Here is a 19,692-nt window from a genome sequence, read left to right on the forward strand (position 1 = left end):
CTCTGTCTCTGCCTGATAATGGCTGGGAATTTATCACTGCAATTCATTAAAGCTTCAGGTGGAGGGTGATTATTTACGGTTATGGATTCCTCTTAATTTCCCTTCCTGGATCGGTATGCTTTTGTGAAGGTTGTCCCGGGACAGGCAGGGCACCGTCTCTGCAGGGTCAGTGTGGGTCAGGCTCTGTTGTTTAAGGACTGATTACTGTGATTACTGCTTGATCTGAGGTTAAGGACTGTGTAATGTAGTGTCATTTATGTATTGTTGTGTATCATATTCATGTACTAGTACTGGCATTGTAATTTAAAGCATTGCTCAGTAGGCCTGCACTATTTAAGATGAAATGAAGGAATTATGAGAAGAGCTGGGGCGCACACAAGGAAATGATTGTCTTGTTTACCAAATAACAATAATCCAGAAGCGTATTTGTATAGCACTTTTCATGTAGTGAAATTGCAGCCCAGAGAATGTCATAGTGTCATTCAGACAAGTCAGACAAGCAGAATACATAATAATATATGAATATAACACAATATAACAATAAAGTATAATTGTGATAAAAATGTTAAAAACAGCCTTAATTAATTAAATAAAATACCTGAATTAATCATTTACACTTCTCGCATGCAATTAAATAACTAATTTCAATGCATAAAATGAATAAAAATATTGTGGGGTCAATGAGAAACAAAGGGGCATAGCACCCTTAACAAAAAGGGTTTGCTTTACTCTGTTTGAATTGACTGTAAAATGTTTAAGTTCTTGTGTAGTCTGCTTTTTCTACTGTGCGAGGATCGGCCCTTACAAGTCAAAAAAATGACATTTGCATTGAACAATTTGATCTGCTGTGCTTGACACATTGCAGGAGCAGAGATTGTGTTGTTTTAGAAATTACCAGCTCCCCCACTGTTTCTGAAAGGCCGTCATGGTTTTGTTTGTGTATGTGTGTGCGCGCGTGCGCGCATGTGTGTGTGCATGCGCGTGTTTGTATGTGTGTGTTTTGCTGGATAACAAGAGCTGACGTTTCCATGTCTAGATGTCTTCCTTCTTTATTGCGGCGGAATTTTGATCTGTTCCTCTGACAGCCAACACAGTTGCTGTCAACTGATGAATATCACGTCTCCAAGGAAGGCTGGTGTTTTTCTTCAGTCAGCAAACTGTTTAGTTTACGCAGACCCCTCCACCTCCACAGTATTCTTAATTCCCACCTCTTTTTTCCTGACTTCCTTCTCATTTTTCGGACATTTTTTTTAAGCCGCGCCATCATATAAACTCTTTTGCATATAAGAGAATAGTGTGGTCGATCAAAAAAGCTCCAGCTTTGATTGTGTTTCCCTCTTGTAAAAGCCTCTGTTTTTTGTTTGTTTCCTTTGTTTTTGACACTGAGGGGTTTTGTGATTGTTTGATTGTTTCATTTTGATGTTTAATTCTCATTGATCTGACTGATGAAAAGGCAAAATCAAAGACTGCACACTTTATGTTAAGGTCTTAACGAAACCTTTCAGTTGCTGCCTGTTTTGTCTTTAAAGTGGTGTCAACTGTCAGGAAAGTCAATCATTCTCCTGACAGCCAGGTATCCTTGCAGCAGACTGATGGGTACTCATAAATGAGACTGATGCTAAAATTCAGGCTCCATAGTGTCATGTACCTGAAAGCGATGTGAAGTGAGTTAAGTTGGATGGACAAACGTTTAAACACTTTTGACACATACAATTTAAACACTGCGGTGCTGTGTTGTTGGCAATAAATCAACTGTGCCAGTATTTGTTGGATGAAATCTAGATTTGGCAGGGTGGGACTGCTCTAAAGGGTCTTCTACTACTCATTCTTTCGCATACAGCACCTTTTTGCAGTACTGACAAATTCACTACTGTCACTATATGTATTAATGATTCTCCTCTGAGGTGACGGCCATAAGGACAAAATCCATATTTCTATGAGAATGTAGACACATCACCGATGTTGACGTTTCTTATCGGCTCAGGTAAGGCTATATTTCACTGAATGACCCTCTGCAATGTCCCCTTTTCACTTTCACTCAAAATGGCTGAAGAAACTATTAGACTCACAGTTTGAGAAAGATATTTGTGCACTCCCTGCCAAAACTGAGCGAATGCTTCTTCCTGCTTGGAAATACAAAGTCCCTCCACGGTGCAATATTTATGAATGTTAGTTAATTTTAACAAAGGATGCAGAACTCTGGAGACCTGCTCTACAAACTGAAGTTTTAATCAGGTTCATTAGCAGCGCTTGTTTCTGAGGTTCTTGAGAATGTGGAGAGGCGTTGGGCCCAGGGGTTGCGCTGTATGTGCAAAGTTTTCTCCTTTAAACAGATGGGACAGGTGGAATGCAGAGGAATGTGTGTTTTTTTCATCTGGGCGTGTGTGTGTGCAGAGAAGCATTTCTTGTGCACAGAGTGAATTAAGAGGAGTATTCATCCTCCCCACGCCTTACATTTCTTGGTCTTCTTAGCAAACTGAGGGAAGTGTAGCTTTTTGAGTTGCCACTGCTACATTAAGGGTTCCTTTATTGCAGAAACAAATGAAATGTCTAAAGCAGCTTAATGCGTGGTGTGTTGAGACAGGTGTGGATGCAGCTAGTGCATGTAGTCCTGTGTGGGTGTTAACATGGGTACTAGGAGGTGCTGGGATTGGGCTCCCCCACTTATCTTTATGGATCCCCCCTCCCTCTCCCTCTCTCTGCGTGATTCTTCTGGACAGCTAACCTCAGCTAACACCGAAGTGTGTGTGGGTGTTAGGTTCGGTACCAATTGTGACATCACCATGACAGGTATTGAGCCAAGTCATATTTTACAGAGGCATTTGTAGCTTATTTAGTGATACAGTATTGTTCATTCTGTTCTCCATAAAACATTTTGATTGAGATTTTTCATTTTTTCTTCTACAACAATAATTTCAACTATAAGGAAACAAGTTGTGGTATTTCATCATTAAAACATGAATTATTCAGAGCATTTCGTATGAAAATATCTGGCTTGTCAGCCTTCTAAAAACTGTCTAATGGATGCCAGGAAATTGAGGGGCCAGTACAACGTAGGTTTAGAAATTGGTGACGGCGTTTTCATTTGACAGTATCTAGAAAACGCAGCACTTGGAGTATTTCACAGCTGAGTGAAGTGAGGGTGGTACTGTATTATTCTTCAAAGTGTGCCAAAAAACATTGAAGGGCGTTAACAGGAATAACCACAGCAGCTCTTTGGTGTCTGCAGTAGATTCTGAGAGCGGCCACTCTAAACAACTCGCAGACCATGCGCAGCATAGAAAGACTCCCGAGGGGGAGCCTGATTAAAAGGCTGTCCCCCCTACCGTCGCAGTGACACGCTCTTTCCCAATCTGACACGCCACACGCATCTTGTCCCTTTTAATCTGCAAATTAGATTATTTGTGCGGACTTCAATCTGTATTCTCTTTATATGGGCTATTTAACGAGGTAAGCGGCTTAGTCACAGAAGTAAATTTACTGGTGGTTTAACCTGCAAATAGACATCCTCCGGTTTTCAGATGGTGTCAGGTGGAAAATGCACTGGGGTTTAGACCGAGGACTGGAGACGATGGATTTCGGTCAGGCCGCAGCTCCATGCTCCATGATAGTGTATCCTGGTGGTGTCATGTTTATGGGTAGTATGTATACCTTTCAAGCACCGTGTTGAATGGCATTCTATTCATGGTATGACTTGATTTAATCACATCCATAGGATTAACGTAATTAGTTTAAGACAGATTGGTGTTGAGGGTAGCCGGAAGGTAATAAATAAGAAATTCCATCACCCGCCCATTATTGTGTTCGAGTTTGTGAGGTTAATTAGCAATACGCAAACGTGTAGAGACGATGCGTAGATTGTGGTTATATTCTATAAGCCCTCATTGCCAGACGACTTGAGAGACATCTGGACGTTCAGCATGTGGAAATGCATGTTTCCTCTGGCAGTCGGATATCAACTCACATATGTCATCTCGCAGCTTAATCTTCCCAAATCTGAAGACAGAGGAGCCTTTCGTTGTAACGATGATGCATTTTTTCGCCATTATTCTGTTTGGGTCTCTTTTTTATTGACAGCTAATAACTTGTTAAAAAAAACCCATTTATGATGAGGGGTGGGTAACTCCGAATAATCAATAAACTCATAATCATGGCGGATGACTTGAGGGAGACAGCCTGGTTTAATTTTAGCTCCGGCCTTAATTATCTCTCACTCTGTTGGATCAAAGGTTTTAGACAGATTTGTAATAGATTGTAGAAGATTTAATATACATCAGCTGCTAAATCAAGACTTGAGGATGAAATACTGTCTTTTTTTAACTTTATGCCCTACTGCTGTCCTTCAGCACTTTGTGTGGACATGCATATGGTGTATGAAGTAATGTAATTATATCACAAGCATTCCAGATCACAGTCTGGAGTGGCTAGAACCAGAACACAAGCTTAGGCAACTCTGTCCATGTGCTCTGGGAATAATTGCGAAGACCCAATCAGTCAGGTTGCATTCTGAGTCAGTCAACGAGTGCATGTGTGCAATTGACATTTGTTGTCTCAAGCTTGATTGATATTTAAATGCAACACAGCAAATGGGATTTGTAATATTCTAGATGCCTGTGGGTGTGTAAAAGCAAACAAAATTTAAACAGAAATGGACTCTTGATCAGATATCATATTTACAAGTGGGTTAGCCTTTAGGCAGATGATGCTGCATTCTCATTGTAATGTTTAGGCAAGACTCTTCAGTAATACTTACATACTAGAGATATGATGTAAGATGATGTTTGAAAATGACTGTGTTTGTTTGATAAAACAGTTTGGTTGTTTGGTCCCTGATTAGCGTGCAGCATATTGTCTGTCCTTACCTCAGTTCTATAAAACATTCTGTCTGCATTTAAAAATATATATAATGAATGGACATCTTGTTTGGTTTTCCTTTTTGACCTGCAGGCTTTTGATTAAAAAGGAAAACTTTTCTTGTTATTTTCATATAGACTGACTGTGGCAAGTTTAAATCCTCTTTCGAACAGAGAAATGAGGTTGTTAACATTCAGGCTGCTAACAGTTATTATCAGGCAAGCTGGAGTGAAATTGTAATAACCTTGGATTAGCTGTTCTCAAGGTCAGGTGACTCTGTATGTGTGAGATGAGGTCCCTCCCTCTCCACTCATTGTGTGTACAGTAATGGATATTACATTATCTCTGTAGATTGCAACACTTGATTATGATGGGGTTCACTGAGGGTGCAACACAAGTAATAGCCTTCTTTCTGTTGTGGAAGTATTCATGCCTATATGTGCTTGATATGTCCAACTGAACACTTTCCCTGGGTTTATTTGCTCATTAAACCTGCCTAGGTGCTTTTTATATGTACACACTTGTGCATTTCATTGTCTGATGGAAGAGAACACCATTGGATAAAAGTGATTGGAATATTCTAATAATGCAGTAGTGCACAACAGCTCCGGAACATCTGGGTCTGCTTGTATTCCATCAGCTGAGAACGCTTTACTGCATGATGGCAGTAGGCCTACTCCCCCCTTCAAAAAATAAAATCCCTTGCAATTTTATACAATTAAACAATTTGTGTCATCAGTACAATTTTTGAAGTATGGAATTAAAAGAACATAGGTTTTCATCTTTGTTTTAGCCTAGAAGAGAGACTGGCTGTGGATCCAAATATACTCTCTGAGTAGATGGAAAAGAATGTTGCAAATGTTCTATGTGAGGTTTTGTGGAAATTGGAATAAGAGGTCATCTTTGTGTAGATGTAATAGTGCAGTACACATCCATCGCAGTGTGTTGTCAAGATTCAATTTTGGCCATACATTCAACTGAATTGAACTCTGCTGCCACACTTTTAATAGTAATAATTCTTTTGGTGAAAAGGACTGATATTTTAACTAAAGAATATCAATTTGACATGTGGCAATCGTATACGGGCTAGTGATAAGAGTACTACTATATCATCGATTTGATAGCCCTGGATCACAGCTTTCATGAATATTTGTCAGAAGAACCAAACGCCTGTCCGTCTACAGCTCTTGAACAGGTTGTCTTCTGGAACATGTCTACCTGCTACAGAACATCATGGATTTCCATTACAAAAGGTCTGTCTTCGAAACACAGGCAGATAGACTAGACCTTTGTTCCTTCTTCTACAAATCTGCTCCGTCAGCAAAACTTTGTCTTGACACATCCGATGACAGAAAATAGTTAGCGTATAGTTACCGATGCGGGTTTTCTTCCAATTCTGCTAATGATCACGGCAAGCCTGACTGGCCACTTCTGCTAATAGCTTTTGATTCAGAGGCATCATATTTGCACCAAGATTAGAGGGATGGAAAAGGAGACTGGAGGAATGGAAAAAAATGAAATGGCCCTTCCCTCCACCTGTCTATAATGTCCTCAAGGCATTGAGGTACAGAGGGACTCTTTGGGACATGGCTGAGGAAGAGGGGCTGCAGTGAGACTACACATAGCTGCAGAGATAAGAGTTCGAAATCATAGATCACTATCAGAACCAAAACCATGCGGCTCTTCATGGCAGCTCTAAGGTGAACCATGTTGTGTTATTTGTTGCTTCTCTGTCTCATTTTTTCGATAATTTTCCAAGCTCAGATTTTAGTAGAAATGTAAATATTTGTTTAAAAAATATAGGCATTTATCTGTTTGCTGTTGGTCAAACTTTTAACTGTAATAAAAAAAATTGTTTATTTTATTGTGAAATAAAAGCATTTTATGTCATGATATTTTTACACTTTATGTAGACACATGTTTAATATTACTGTAGCTTAATTGATTCATTAAGTCATTAATATTACTGCATTAATCATGTTTATTAATATTGAGATTAATTTGCTTTTTATGACTACTTTTATCACTCCAGTTAGAAAAGGCAGTTTGGAAAAATGCCCATGCGGGATGGTTATTTTCAATCTGATGCAGTCAGTTTCAAAATATAATAATTCAGGCAGTCCAACATAATGCATTTAGATGCATAAAAGCTAATTAGTTCATACAGTCGCTGAACTAATATGAATATTAGATCAATAATATCAAAAAGTAATTTGCTGAAGTTTTTCCTATGTGAATTATTTTTAATAACTGTGGCAGTTCATCAAACCACAACAACAACAACAACAACAACCACAATAGAAAGCAGTTTCACAAACTGGTGCATTTCAAAAAAAACCCTGATAAAAGGAAATTTTGCCTATTGTGTAAGGTCTGGACCATAGGCCTATTGTGTGCTCCATGGAGTGTGGGCTGTTTGCATTGGAGTCAGAGTTGCAAGTCTGTTGCCTGCTGTCTGTATCAGCAGTTTTCAAAAGTTAATTTAGCTCTCTGTAAAGGCTAAAGCATTTTCAGAATGGCTCTCGCATACCCAGTAATAGTGGGTTTGACTGCAATGAAAAAGCAATTTCAACCGACTTAAATGGCATATTTTGCAAACGACAGGGAGATCGTACAGTGTTAAGAAAATTCAGTGTTTGTTTCCTACTTCATTTGCATAACCCTGGAAAAGTAATAATGTGCACTGTGGGGAATTTCAGTTTTTTTGGATTTCATTCTAGATACGTAGATGTTCTTTTCTCAACTTTTTACCTTTACAAGAAAAAAACAAACCTCACAAATTTCACACCTTTCATGACAATAATTACTGTGTATCTTTATTTCCTTCTTTCTTTTTCCATGAAACTTTAAACGATGAATCAAAGAATGTTAGAGGTCACCATTCTCATAATTAGAGAATGCAAGGTTGACTTGGAGGTTACGTCCACACACTGCTTTTCCTTTAACAGAAACAATGTGAGGGACCACAAGTATGTTTTGAATTATATCAACACAGCTCGCTCCGTTGACGTCCCGGGTGTTGAACATTTTGTCTGGAGTGAAGCCACATGGGGAATAAAGCCATTTTTGAAAAGCACTGTGTTTTGGAAAGCATTGTAGGACAGGACAGAGTGCCAAGGTGTTTTTTTCAGCTTTGCCAACTTTTATGGTCACTTAGAGAAGAGAGACATCAAATCCAACACCAAGAAAGAACTTTATGCATGATGCATTGTGGGTTACTGGCGATGGAATTATATTGAGGCTGCCTGAGATGGCATGAAGTCTTTAATTTATTGTAATGATATGTTTTAATTGAATCATGTACTTATTAAGACGTTGTCCACAGAGAGTTTACGTTACTTTCTGGAGGAATCCGGGATACGCAACAAACAAACTGTATAATAGCGCCAACAGAGATTTCAGCATGTGATGAAATATAAACAACATGCATGCAGCACTGAATCTAATCCAAGGACAAAAATTCAAGGATTCTTTTGATTTTAGAGAGAGTATATTCAGTTAATCAACTGTGCTGCCGCAACACCTGAACTCACAATTGTTACAAATCAGTTTTGCTGATTTGTGTGCAGTATATACACAGGGGGATGGGTGAATATTTCTGTAGGCAGCTCAATATTGGCCCCATTGCCAAATGGAGATGTTGCCAAGTGATTTTGCAGAGTAAGTTGTTATATATTTGAATTATGGGGATAAGATGATTATTATGAGCTCTCCAACTTTTGCTGTTGAAACTTTGCATTGATTTCAAACATTAATGATCTTGGTGAAACATTCAGGATCTTGGGCTTTTTGAGAGAGTCGATTTCAGATTTTACTTCATTTTCCATCCAAGAGGAAACTTGCTCAAAGGCTCAGTAACAGTTATGTTAACATACATTCACAGTGACACATCCCAGTACATAGATACAGTGGATGCAGAGAATGCACAGCAACATGCACAGTTGCACAGTTACTAGACTTCCAACATTACTTTTAGCTTAGGAGTTGAATGGCTGTTGGAATGAAGTTTCAGAACACTCGGAAAAAAAAAATCCTGCTTCGTGCATAATGGCACACTGAATGAGGTTGTCTCAAATGACATTTTTACTGATTCAGTGGCTACTATTCACCTTAGGAGAGCTGCATTCTCAGGACACAATAACTGAATGCGTATGCAAGCTCAAAAAGGCATGGGCCATGACCCTTGCCAGATATCATCTTAACATTGTTCAAAATGATCAGGTGGCCACATGAAGACTATGAGGGGATGCGTTTTGTGGTCAGAGGGTCACCACTTGCCGCTCACTGCATGAGGACCGCCAAACATGATGGTCAGGTCACGGTCAGACCTGTGTTTGGCTCCAAGCTGGAGCAGGAGGAGTCAAGGTCTTCAGCAGAACTCCTCCTCCCTCCCCTTCTGTGAGCTGTTCAGCAGAAGGGAAGTGAGGGAAGTGTCGCACACAATCCTCGCGGATCATCTGCTCCTCCTCGGATACACAGCAGGCCCTCTCGGCGATTGAAACACTTCTGAGACTCAAGTGCCTGCGCGAGGAACCAAGTGGCTTCACTGGAGGAATACTAATTGCAAGGGAAGCAATCAAAATGAAAACGCCGCATTCCGGCTGGATGTCTCAATATCTATGGCTCGAACTGAATGCTTAGTCACTGATTAAATGCAACGGCATGCAGTAATCTACTGTTCTTTGAGGCCCAGAGATGAGACTGAACTTTTAATGTTCCCCACCGCCAAACTGCCCAAGCAGAGTGAAGGCTGAAGTCGGCTACGTGGGGAAAGTAATGTGGAAAGTTGAAATATGGTATTCAGTAGCCCTCGAGAACTGGCCATGGTGGAGGTTGTCTCAGATCAATTAAATTCTTACAGAGACGGCATTGTTTTATATAGCGTGAGTCAGAGCATACATCTAATCCCATGCCAGGTTTTGGTCATAATCCTTGAATGCTGGCTTTTTACCTCACAAGGTCCACGTTCGGCAGTCTGGAAGATTGAGACAAAGTCTTTTTTTTCTAAGCATGGCATACTTTCTCTCACTCCTCAGAGAGAAACAGCGCTTTGAGGGTGGAAGGAAAAATGTTTTGACACCCCAGTGTGAACTACAATGTGCCAATGTTTTTTTTCCATTCACTTGTTTTGTCTAACTGCCCAGATTCCTGTCTGCATCCCCATTTGCCTGATTATAATCCTCATGGTGTCAGCAGTTGATAAACTGGCAACGTATGCGCGCGGTTGTATAATCACTCAAGCAGTAGTGGGGGCCCATTATGCCCTCACAAACCATTCAGCAGGGAGACCATGCAGACCCCAACCGTACCACTAACACAAACACCAACATGCCCCCCCCCCCCCGCGCAAATGATACGTTCTTATCAAGCCACCATGATATGCATGTCATTTGCAAATTCGATATTCCCTTGACACCTGATTTAAGTATGAAGGGGTAATGAGTAACTGTCAGGGAGATGTATGGCGTCCTTTCGGCCGAGTAGCACAAACAAATGAGGGCCGGACTGGTATTTCTGTGATCGCTTAATTAGAGCCAGGGCCGGAGAGGAAGGCGGATAGTAATCTGTTTCATCATGGCTTCCAGATCCGTCTCCCTGCCTGTTATTGCCGTTCTGCCCTTTGGTTTCTCACAGTCCCGCTTCCCCGATTCCGCTCTTTCGCCTCCTCTTAAACTGCTCATATTTCTTCCTTACCCCATGCATTATTCAATCCCTCCTTATTTGCTCAATTTTCATGGCAATCGGCGGTTGCACTGATGTTTCAGTTCACTAAGGCTTCTGTTTGCGTGCACTTAAAATTGACATGAGCTATTACATAAATGCTGGCAAATAAAGAATAACAGTTCCCTTTTAAGCATGAAGTGTCGAGGGCCGGTGGGGAAATGCTTCCCTTTTCTTTGTTTCCAGCCTACATTTTGGTCCAGTGTTTTGATAAAGTGCAATAATGCCTACTCTTCTGTGGAATTCATACATCATTATTGCAGGGGTGGTCTGATTTACTGTCGGTATTTGTCGGTGTGTCGGTGGGCATGGGGACAGTTTGTCTTTGTAGCTATTGTCCAAGACTATCTTTACCTTTTACACGGTAGATTAAACACCACAAAACATTTTATCAGTTGTAAATTACTGGCCGGCTTTATGTGCTGATTTCAGTATTATTAAGGACATGGCTGTCACCCTCAGATGAAAGTGTGGGACACTGTCACCGTGGAAGTGGTAAGTCATAGAGCAGACAGCCAATGTTTATGCCCAAGTGCAAGCAGGCAGCGCAGTATTTTATGGAATGTTTTACAGAACACATTCTTGGCTCCTGGAGTATTTAACACTCCGTGTATTATATTGTAGAATAATGTATTGGCTTCATAAAAAACAATGCCCCGTTTATTGTTGTGGCACAATATTTACTAGTGCAGGTTGAAATCAAGAGGTACACTCAGCAAATTTTTTTGTCCTCATTGTGGCTTGCTGGCTGATATATAGTGGAGGTTGTAAGATGCCTGATTGCTTTAAGGCATTGAAGTCCAACACAAGCTGCATGGACGCTTCTTTGTGCCTGCAAACAAACCAGTGGCTTTGCTGACCTAAACACAACTGATGGAAGCCTGAAGTAAAATTAACCTAGAGTCATGTGTTACTCACTGAGCTGTTCACAGTGGTGTCATTTCCTGGCCACAAACCCTTTTGCTGTCGGGTGGACCTTGACCAAAATAAGACAGGAAGTTGAAATTCTTGGAGTAAACTCCATGAATTTGTTTGATTTTTTTTCCTGTGTAGAATAGAGAATAGAGAATGAATAATGAGAACATATTCAACTTTTGATTAAAAATGTAAATATAAAAAATGGCTTTGCACACCGTTAATTTGACAGCTGTTCTCTTAAAAAGATCATTGGCTTATCTTGTAAATATTTTTTTAATATGTACATCTAAGATCTGAGTTTCCTAAGAAAGGTCAACAAGGACAGTTCTTAAAATTCAAAACAAGGGAAAGTGTTTATATTCAAGCTCTGTACAAACACAGACACTTACAAGGCTTATATGTAGTGTGTCCAGCGTTAGACTTTTTGTGTTCACCTCACAAAGGCACCTTACAGTCAGAGCAGAACAGCTGTAACTCTATGAACAATAACAGTGAACCACAATGCCAGACCCAATGCTTTGCGCATTTGAACCTTGACATTATATACTTGTGATGTGGAATTGTTTGCTGGGACTTGTGGCACCTGAAAGCCAGGGCTTTGTGCCCTCCGGCCACAGCGAGTGGAAGGCCCTTTTCTACGATCTGATGTCTGTCTGCAACTGGAAGCAACCCTGGAATCAGTCCTGTCCCTCCTTCACTCTCTGACTGACTGACTGATTGACTCTTTCTCTCAGTGAGTGGTTCCTTCTACAGAGAGCAGCAGTGACAACATTTTACTGCTATGGGGTAAAAGCCAGAAAATCACCTGCTCACTTCTTGTTCGTTGCAGAGCAGTGATTGCAGGGTCCCTTGGGCTGAGAGGAATGGTCTTTGCTGCCCTTATGGGGGGGGTGGGGTACAGATGAGGGTGACTGATAGGAGTGACCTGACTGGATCTTTGAATGTAAAACAGTAACACTTAGCTAAAGGGTGGTTATAAGGACTACAGTATTTCTCTCACCCAAGGCTTTGCATCTGAGGTGAGAAATGAGAGCTAATATATGTAAGGGCCGAGACTGACACTTGTGAGGACAGAATATGATGTGTGTTAGGAGAGGGAGTGACATGTGTGAGGATAGAATGTGATGCATGTGGGGGAGAAGGAGATGCATGTGTGGGAAGAAGGCGAGGCGTTTTAGGACAGCAGGTGAGACATATTTGGGGAGCAGAAGGTGGGGGGGGTCTGTCTCTTATGGCTATCTCAGTCCCCTGCAGGCAAAAGTTGTTTTTCATTTTACCTTTTTTTTGTAATGAAGAGATGAATAACAAACTCTGTGTTGTCTCAGTGCTTTGTGCCAGCTGTTATTTTCACTTTTTTTTCCTTTCGAAACAGAATAGGATAAACACAGACAGACACACACACACACAGGGACACACACATTCTGAGATGGATATGGCAATCAGTTTGCTTGTCACATCCACGTCCCCCACAATGGATCCCTGTTTTTTTAATCTGATTAGTGTGGCGGGGCCTCGTGTTGACTGTCAATCAGGGGACTGCTATCTGAAGGTCGCTGCCTCCTTCATGGGCCCGGACAGAAAGATCTGCATGCACAGACAGCGGCTTCATTACCGCTATGTCTAAATGCACCCAGCCTCACGCCACCCCATCCCTCCGGTCCTTCTGATGAGCCTCCTTCGAACCCCCCCCCACCCGTCTTCATTTGCTGGTCACCAGGGAGACCTTCGTTGTTGGCAGGAGCAACCTGAGCAACCAATCAGCTCATTAGAAACTGGTCAAAGGCGGCCTTCTCAGGCCTTTGTTGCCTCAGTAAGAGACACCCTGGAGATGAGTAATCACTGCTCATCCCCCGTGCTTCTGCCCTCCAAATGAAAAATCATCTACTGTAACCCGTGAAACAACTTCACAGCTGTTCTGTTTCTCATTATCCCTTTAGCTTTGGTAAGTGCTGACGTTTATGGCAAATAACAGCATGTTTATACGTAGGATTGGAGTATTTCACAGCGTATTTGTGAAATATGCCTTGCATTTAAATATGCCAAGCAAATATAAATTGATCTGTATAGATGAACCCAGTGAGATTTGTGATTGCTGAGAGAGAGAGTTCCATTCACTTGAACGTTTTAGGGACTGAACAGCACCATTATTCATTGGCTTGCTCAAATAAAAGAATCAAGTGAGAACCCGGCGCAGTGTTTACACAGCGTGTCCTTTTAAGGATGAACGCGGGATACGCCATTTTATGAAAACAAAGGAATGGATTATAATCAGATCTTCACAAATTAATTAAGGAAAGATCAAGGTATCACCTGGGTGAGAGAATAAAAGGAAGATAATGCTGGCAGAAATCCTCCAAATGTACTTACAAACAGATACCGTGCATTATCAGTATTCATATTGTACATGAATATTTATTCATAGGCCTGTATACATATTTAAAAAGCTGCATAAATCTAAAGTGCGGCATTTGCTAAGGGATGCTTGTTTTAAGGGCACCTTCATAACTTTTCAGTGAATTGCATTTGCATTGAAAACAACCTTTTTTTTCTCCACCAGACCAATTTCGTTGCTGTTAGTTTGTGATTGAGGTAAATGGCAGAACCTGTTGCTCCTGGGATAAAAGCTATTGGTTGGGACGAGGCATCTTTTGGCAGTGGGCCAGCCAGAGCTGAGAGGCGTGGGTGCGTTCCAGTTCACTGCATTAGACACAATCCCTCTCCAAACATCCCACCTCTGACTCCCCTCCCTCCATCTTCCCAGAGGACGAGGCCGCTGGTAACAAACTCTCATTTAGCTCCTTCAAGTGGGCCTCAAAGATACACTGACTTTGGCAGGCATAGCCCACACTGAGGGCATCTAGTGCACTTGGCTCTGTGGGAAAACTCCCATGGTCACCTGGAGTAAACATCTGAGAATTAGGGAGCGCCCGATCCGAGATCTTTGCCCGCACTGTGTGTCCCCTGTGTCTGCCTTTCACCTCATGAGAGCAGCAGGGTGGAGTAATGGAGCTGTACCACACCTGCATGTTTACTGCGTCAACCTGTAGTTCAAGGGTACGTAGGGTTGTTCTCTGAAGAAAAAATGCAGTAAGTTTATTTTTTAAAATTTAACTCAAATGTAGTGTACTTTCTTACAAACTGTCACTCTATAGCCCTTACAGCTATACTGTATTACTTTTTGTAGTTACTGTGTAACTGATTGGTACACCCAACGAATCTTTGTTGGGGGGTTCTGCTACCTCATAAAACAGTACGTGCCTGTTCTCAGGCATTGACTGAATTACCCTGCAGTGGACACAGCAGGAGCAGTCTCTCTCTTGTCTCAGTCCCCGCTGTGACAGGAACAAAAGATTTGGTTGCTTAACCTCTCCAAAAAGAAAAAGAAGGAACACACTGGTGGGAGGGATCAGTCTCCTAGGTAGTCTAAGATTCTTAAAAAAGCTGAGGTGAAAAAACAGGTGAGGGCTGTAAGAACAGGACCTACTGCACAGGCCAGGAGATGGAAAGGACTCATGCACAGGGCCCCTGGGCTGACACACTTTCCGTGATAAACACTTCAGAGGGGTGTGAAAGGCAAGCACCACACCTGGAAAAACCCAGGTAACATCAAGCAGACAATGCAACAGAGGCCCGCTGTTCATGAAACTGCCAGATCTACTGACCAGTGTGCATATGTCTTCTTAACCCAGATACCAATGGTTCCAGACCTGTCAGGCATCCATCTGACTGTGGCCATATGTAGCACAGTCTGTTTTCCTGTTCTGTGGCATGGCTCCTCTATGATATAGAACCAGACTTGTGGTATGAGGGCTGCAGGCTCGAGTCCTCTGGTTTGTACTAGAATGATCCTGCTAGAACTTTAGTGTGTCACTAAACTTTGACACTAGCAGCTGAAATTTTGATTATGGCAGTGGTCTGTATTCAGTATGGTATTGGTTATTGTACCATCAGGTCTATTGTAGTGAAGGTGACAGTTGTAAGGTCTATGCTTCACCATTTCCCTTTCTGCACCACATCAGGGAGAGATAGGAATTATCCCTGCATTTTATGAGTGTACTCAGAGGGTCATAAAACTAGGACTCTGCCATATTCATCCCACTTTCTGAGGTGTGAAGTCTGGTGATTGATTGACATCCATTACATGCTGGCTTTGTCTTACAACCTTTGTAAGACATGTCTGGGAGAGATTCTGAGAGACCGGAAAGATTTGCAAAGGGTGGTTATACCAAGAGACCCAGCCCTTACCACATGGTGAATGTTTTCTTTGTGTCCTCAACCAGAAGCTTGCATCTGGTAAATGAAATACCCAGAATTCAAGTCGTGAAGGTTTGTGATGAAAGACTTGGAGTGAGACTATGCCAGTCTCTGTTCAGTTTTCTAGCTTCAGTGAGAAACTAAGAAAGACTTTTATGGAACTTTAACTCGGCAGTGCTAGAGTTCCTGCAGACCTAGAGCACTGCCGACCAAGAGTACCACAAACATCAACAGGATGTTGATGGCCCGGCTTCTTGTTCAAAAAGAGACAAAGAGCAGGGCGTCCAGTGGTATGCTGCTCTGACCCACACAAATGAGCAAGGCCAGCAATCCAGCCATACTCAGCAAGCAGAGAGGGACAAGCCACACGTGACTTCCTCCTGTGGCCAGCTGAGGAGTCTGACAAAAACTGAGTACAGTAGACAAAGACTGAGTATGTTTAAGAATACCTATTCACCGCACCACCATTTACATTACATTGTACATTTGCACATACTGTGTAATATTACATTTGTAAATATTGTGGTTATTATTAAATGTTATTTGTGTATTTACTCATTAAGTTGATTCTACAGATTTTAATGTCTCTTCTTTCAGATAATGACTTCTTTGAATAAATTCTTAACTTTAGTTTTAATTGACAATTTATATTCACGTCCAGATAGCCATATCCACTCAATTAATTGCTGCCACATTGGAGACTTGTCATATCCGCTAAACTGTCATTTTCTGTATGTACAGTTGTTCATTTGAACTTACTATATGTGCTCTGGATAACAGCATCTGCCAAATTACTAAATGACATGTCTGTAATGTAAATGATTTGTTCCTGATATGAAAATCATGTCTGAGCACACCTGCAGTCCAATGTAGCCTGGAACTATGTGCATCAGGTTCCACCAGAGCTGATACTGTAGGAGTGTTTGACTGTATGGCTTCCCCTGCAGCTCCTTTGAGGACGACGAACCGCCCTGTGTGGAGGAGATCGAGTACTTGAGTGACAGCTGTCAGGAGCATGGCAGTGGTGAGGAGCTGGACGCGGAGGTCAATGACAACGTGTCGAGCTCTGAGGAGGAGGAGGAGGGGGGAGAGGAAGAGAGGAGGGAGGAGCCCAGGAACGGCCTCCCACAGCCTGACAGGAAGCCCTGCCTCATTCCTTGCCTCACACGGGAAGCCCCTCCAGAGGCACTGAATGCCAAAAGGGACATACACAACAGCATTGGCATTGCCAATGGGGCAATCTTAAGTTAAGGGTTATTTCAGAACTTTCAAATTTAGAGATGGTGTCAGGAGAGGCAGACACCATTTGTTATTGTACCTTCTTCCAAAAGGCCTTGTTTTTGGAGAAACTGGAATTGGTCATCAGAGGCAGTCTACCGCCAAACCCCACCAAAATTTGGAAGAGGTTTTTGGCAAAGCTGCCAGGCTACAAATCATGATAGATATGCATGGCTCACAGGCAACACATGTGCAAAAAATGCTATTCAGCAGTGATTAACTAGGCCTATTCATACTTTTTTACCTGTGTGTATATTTATTTTTCATGTTCACATTCAGGTGTTTCCCAGCTGTCAACAGTTACAATTTTAATAATGTGGCAGTGGCCAGAAAATTGCCCAGACAGATTTGCCATGGTTTACCACTGCAGTGTACATCATGGTGAATGCATAAAAGCAATAAGGAGAATCTTTACATAAGTAATGCCCTGTAACGCATTGCTTTGAATTCCAAAGCAAATTGTTGATGCAGCGCTAAATATATTCATTATATAACATGAACATCACAAATCAGTGTACTTGGGCACATCGTATGTGTAAATGAATGCATATGCATAGGCTGGTGCTGCCTTTTAGTTATACATTTAAATTAGTACTGATAATAGGAGCAAATAGTCATAATAAACATGGATTATTACCAGGGGCGGAGCCGATGGCTCATTGCAGAGGGGGCGAGGACCTGTAGTGGGCCCTTACAGAGCCTATTATAGGCTGTATGGAGATGCAAGTCAGATCCAAGGGGAAACTTATGGAGACGGAAGGGCGGAACAGAGAGAACTGCGGTTTACAATGGGGTGTGCTATTTTAGTTCACCTCATTGCGTGAGAGCATTTTTAAATACCGCGGCTCCGTCAGCAGTGACAGCGATGGGAAATAAAACAAGACAGCCAGCGATCGCCTAGTTCCTACTTTGGGACTCGAACGGACGGCGTAATGTTTCTGTTTGTACGCTTACACAAGGATACTGGACAGCAAATAAAGTTTTCTCTAACATTCAAAATAAATTTCGTGGTGAGAAACTTAGCTAGGGGTTGGTCGAAACGGTTATGGCCTCAGTCGGACTTTTTCTTTTTTTGCCGCAATCAAACACACAAACAAACTTTATTCAGAATATTCAGGTAAACAGCAAAAATGCATGTTCAGTCAAGCAGATTGGGCCCAAGGTGGGCCTCTTTGTAACTGTAAGAACCGTGGGCCCGGGGCAGCCGCACCCCTCCGGTCACTCTGCTACAGATTATTACTAACACGAAAGCTTTGTAAGCATCTGATGACCACACACCAGTACTTGATTTTTTTTCTTTGGTGTATTCTGAACCTTTGTTAAACAGCTCAGTCTGAAAAGCTCTTAGCTTTAATACATGTACAATAATGTACATAAAGGAATTGCATTACTGTTTTGACAGGTAAAGTAAGTTGTGTGTTGCTCTGTCTAGTGTGGTGTTTAGATGTTCTCTTTTTGTACTTGTGGGCTTCCTCTTGCTATTCATATTTCTTTCCACAGGCTAGTGCTAGCTATCTAGGTTAATTGGATACCTCTAAATTGATCTGTGTTTGAGCGTGCATTTGTGTGTACATGTGCGTTGATGTGTGTGTGTGTGTGTGTGTGTGTGTGTGTGCGTGATTGTGTGCATGCGTGTGTATACACACATGGTTGCATGCATGTGTGTGTGTGTGTGTGTGTGCATACAGTACCAGTCAAACGTTGGGACACATCATGATTAAGATAATGGGAAGCATGCATTCAAAGACATTTTGATCTAAAGGCTAATGCTTAAATGCTTGAAATTTATTTCTTAGACAAATATAAATAGTGAGGTTGATGTCTATGTATAAAATGCCTATGCCTATGTTGGTGAAATCTAAATCTAAAGATCTAAAATATAGTTTTGATTTGTTTATACAATGTTTTGGTCAGTGCATAATTCCATTTGTGTTATTTCATAGTTTTGATGTCTTTACTATTATTCTAAAATGTAGAAAATAGTAAAAACAAATAAAGGAAAGTGTGTGCAAACTTTTTACTGGTACTGTATGTGTTTGTGTGCCTTCCTGTCCAGGGTATGGTCTCATCTTGCACCCTGTGCTTGCTGGGTTTGGCTCCAGCTCTCTTTGACCCCCTGAAGAGGGTAATGATGATCATATGACATTTTTCTGCTGTCTACTGATCAGCATTCACCATGATATAGTATATACAGTACACTATACTTAATACTTAAGTATGCAGTATACAGTATACTTAATACTTAAATGAGTACTTAAATAAATTGGAGTGGAGGTGTTACAGGTAGCATAAAGCCTCTGTATGGAACTGGTCATCACTGAGATCTTCCTGAAACCGTGCTGTTCATCTTTGTACTTTTCCAGTTAGGAATATTGTAACTGAAAAGCAATGTACTGTAATAAATACATGGAAAATATCAGTATTGTTTTTCTGTTGGCTAAACTGTTGTGATGTGAGAACATTTTTTCCTGTCCATGTAATTGGTTAAGAGCTCACATTGAAACTTCATTTGAAACTTCATTATCCATGGTCTCTATCACTGTTTCTTTTAGCCATCCTTGGGTGGCCTCCACTGTTTCTGCCTTCTCACAGACATGTGGTGCTGTCCTTCAAACCCTCAAGACAGGTTCCTTGTCAAAATTCATTTCTTGTACATGATGTCCACTT

The 19,692-nt window shown here is 41.4% G+C and overlaps 1 protein-coding gene across 1 annotated transcript in view; it reads left to right on the forward strand.

The window, feature by feature from the left end:
* LOC118788161 (cytosolic carboxypeptidase 4) overlaps positions 1–17,722 on the forward strand; it is a 120,610-nt gene extending 102,888 nt beyond the window's left edge. The window contains exon 23 of the mRNA XM_036544053.1: positions 16,695–17,722. Within this exon, the coding sequence (XP_036399946.1) occupies positions 16,695–16,998 (304 nt within the window). The 3' untranslated portion in view covers positions 16,999–17,722. The remainder of the gene's footprint in view (positions 1–16,694) is intronic.
* Positions 17,723–19,692: the final 1,970 nt, after the last annotated feature.

This window comes from Megalops cyprinoides, chromosome 13, assembly GCF_013368585.1.
Source record: "Megalops cyprinoides isolate fMegCyp1 chromosome 13, fMegCyp1.pri, whole genome shotgun sequence".
NCBI classification, from domain to species: domain Eukaryota; kingdom Metazoa; phylum Chordata; class Actinopteri; order Elopiformes; family Megalopidae; genus Megalops; species Megalops cyprinoides.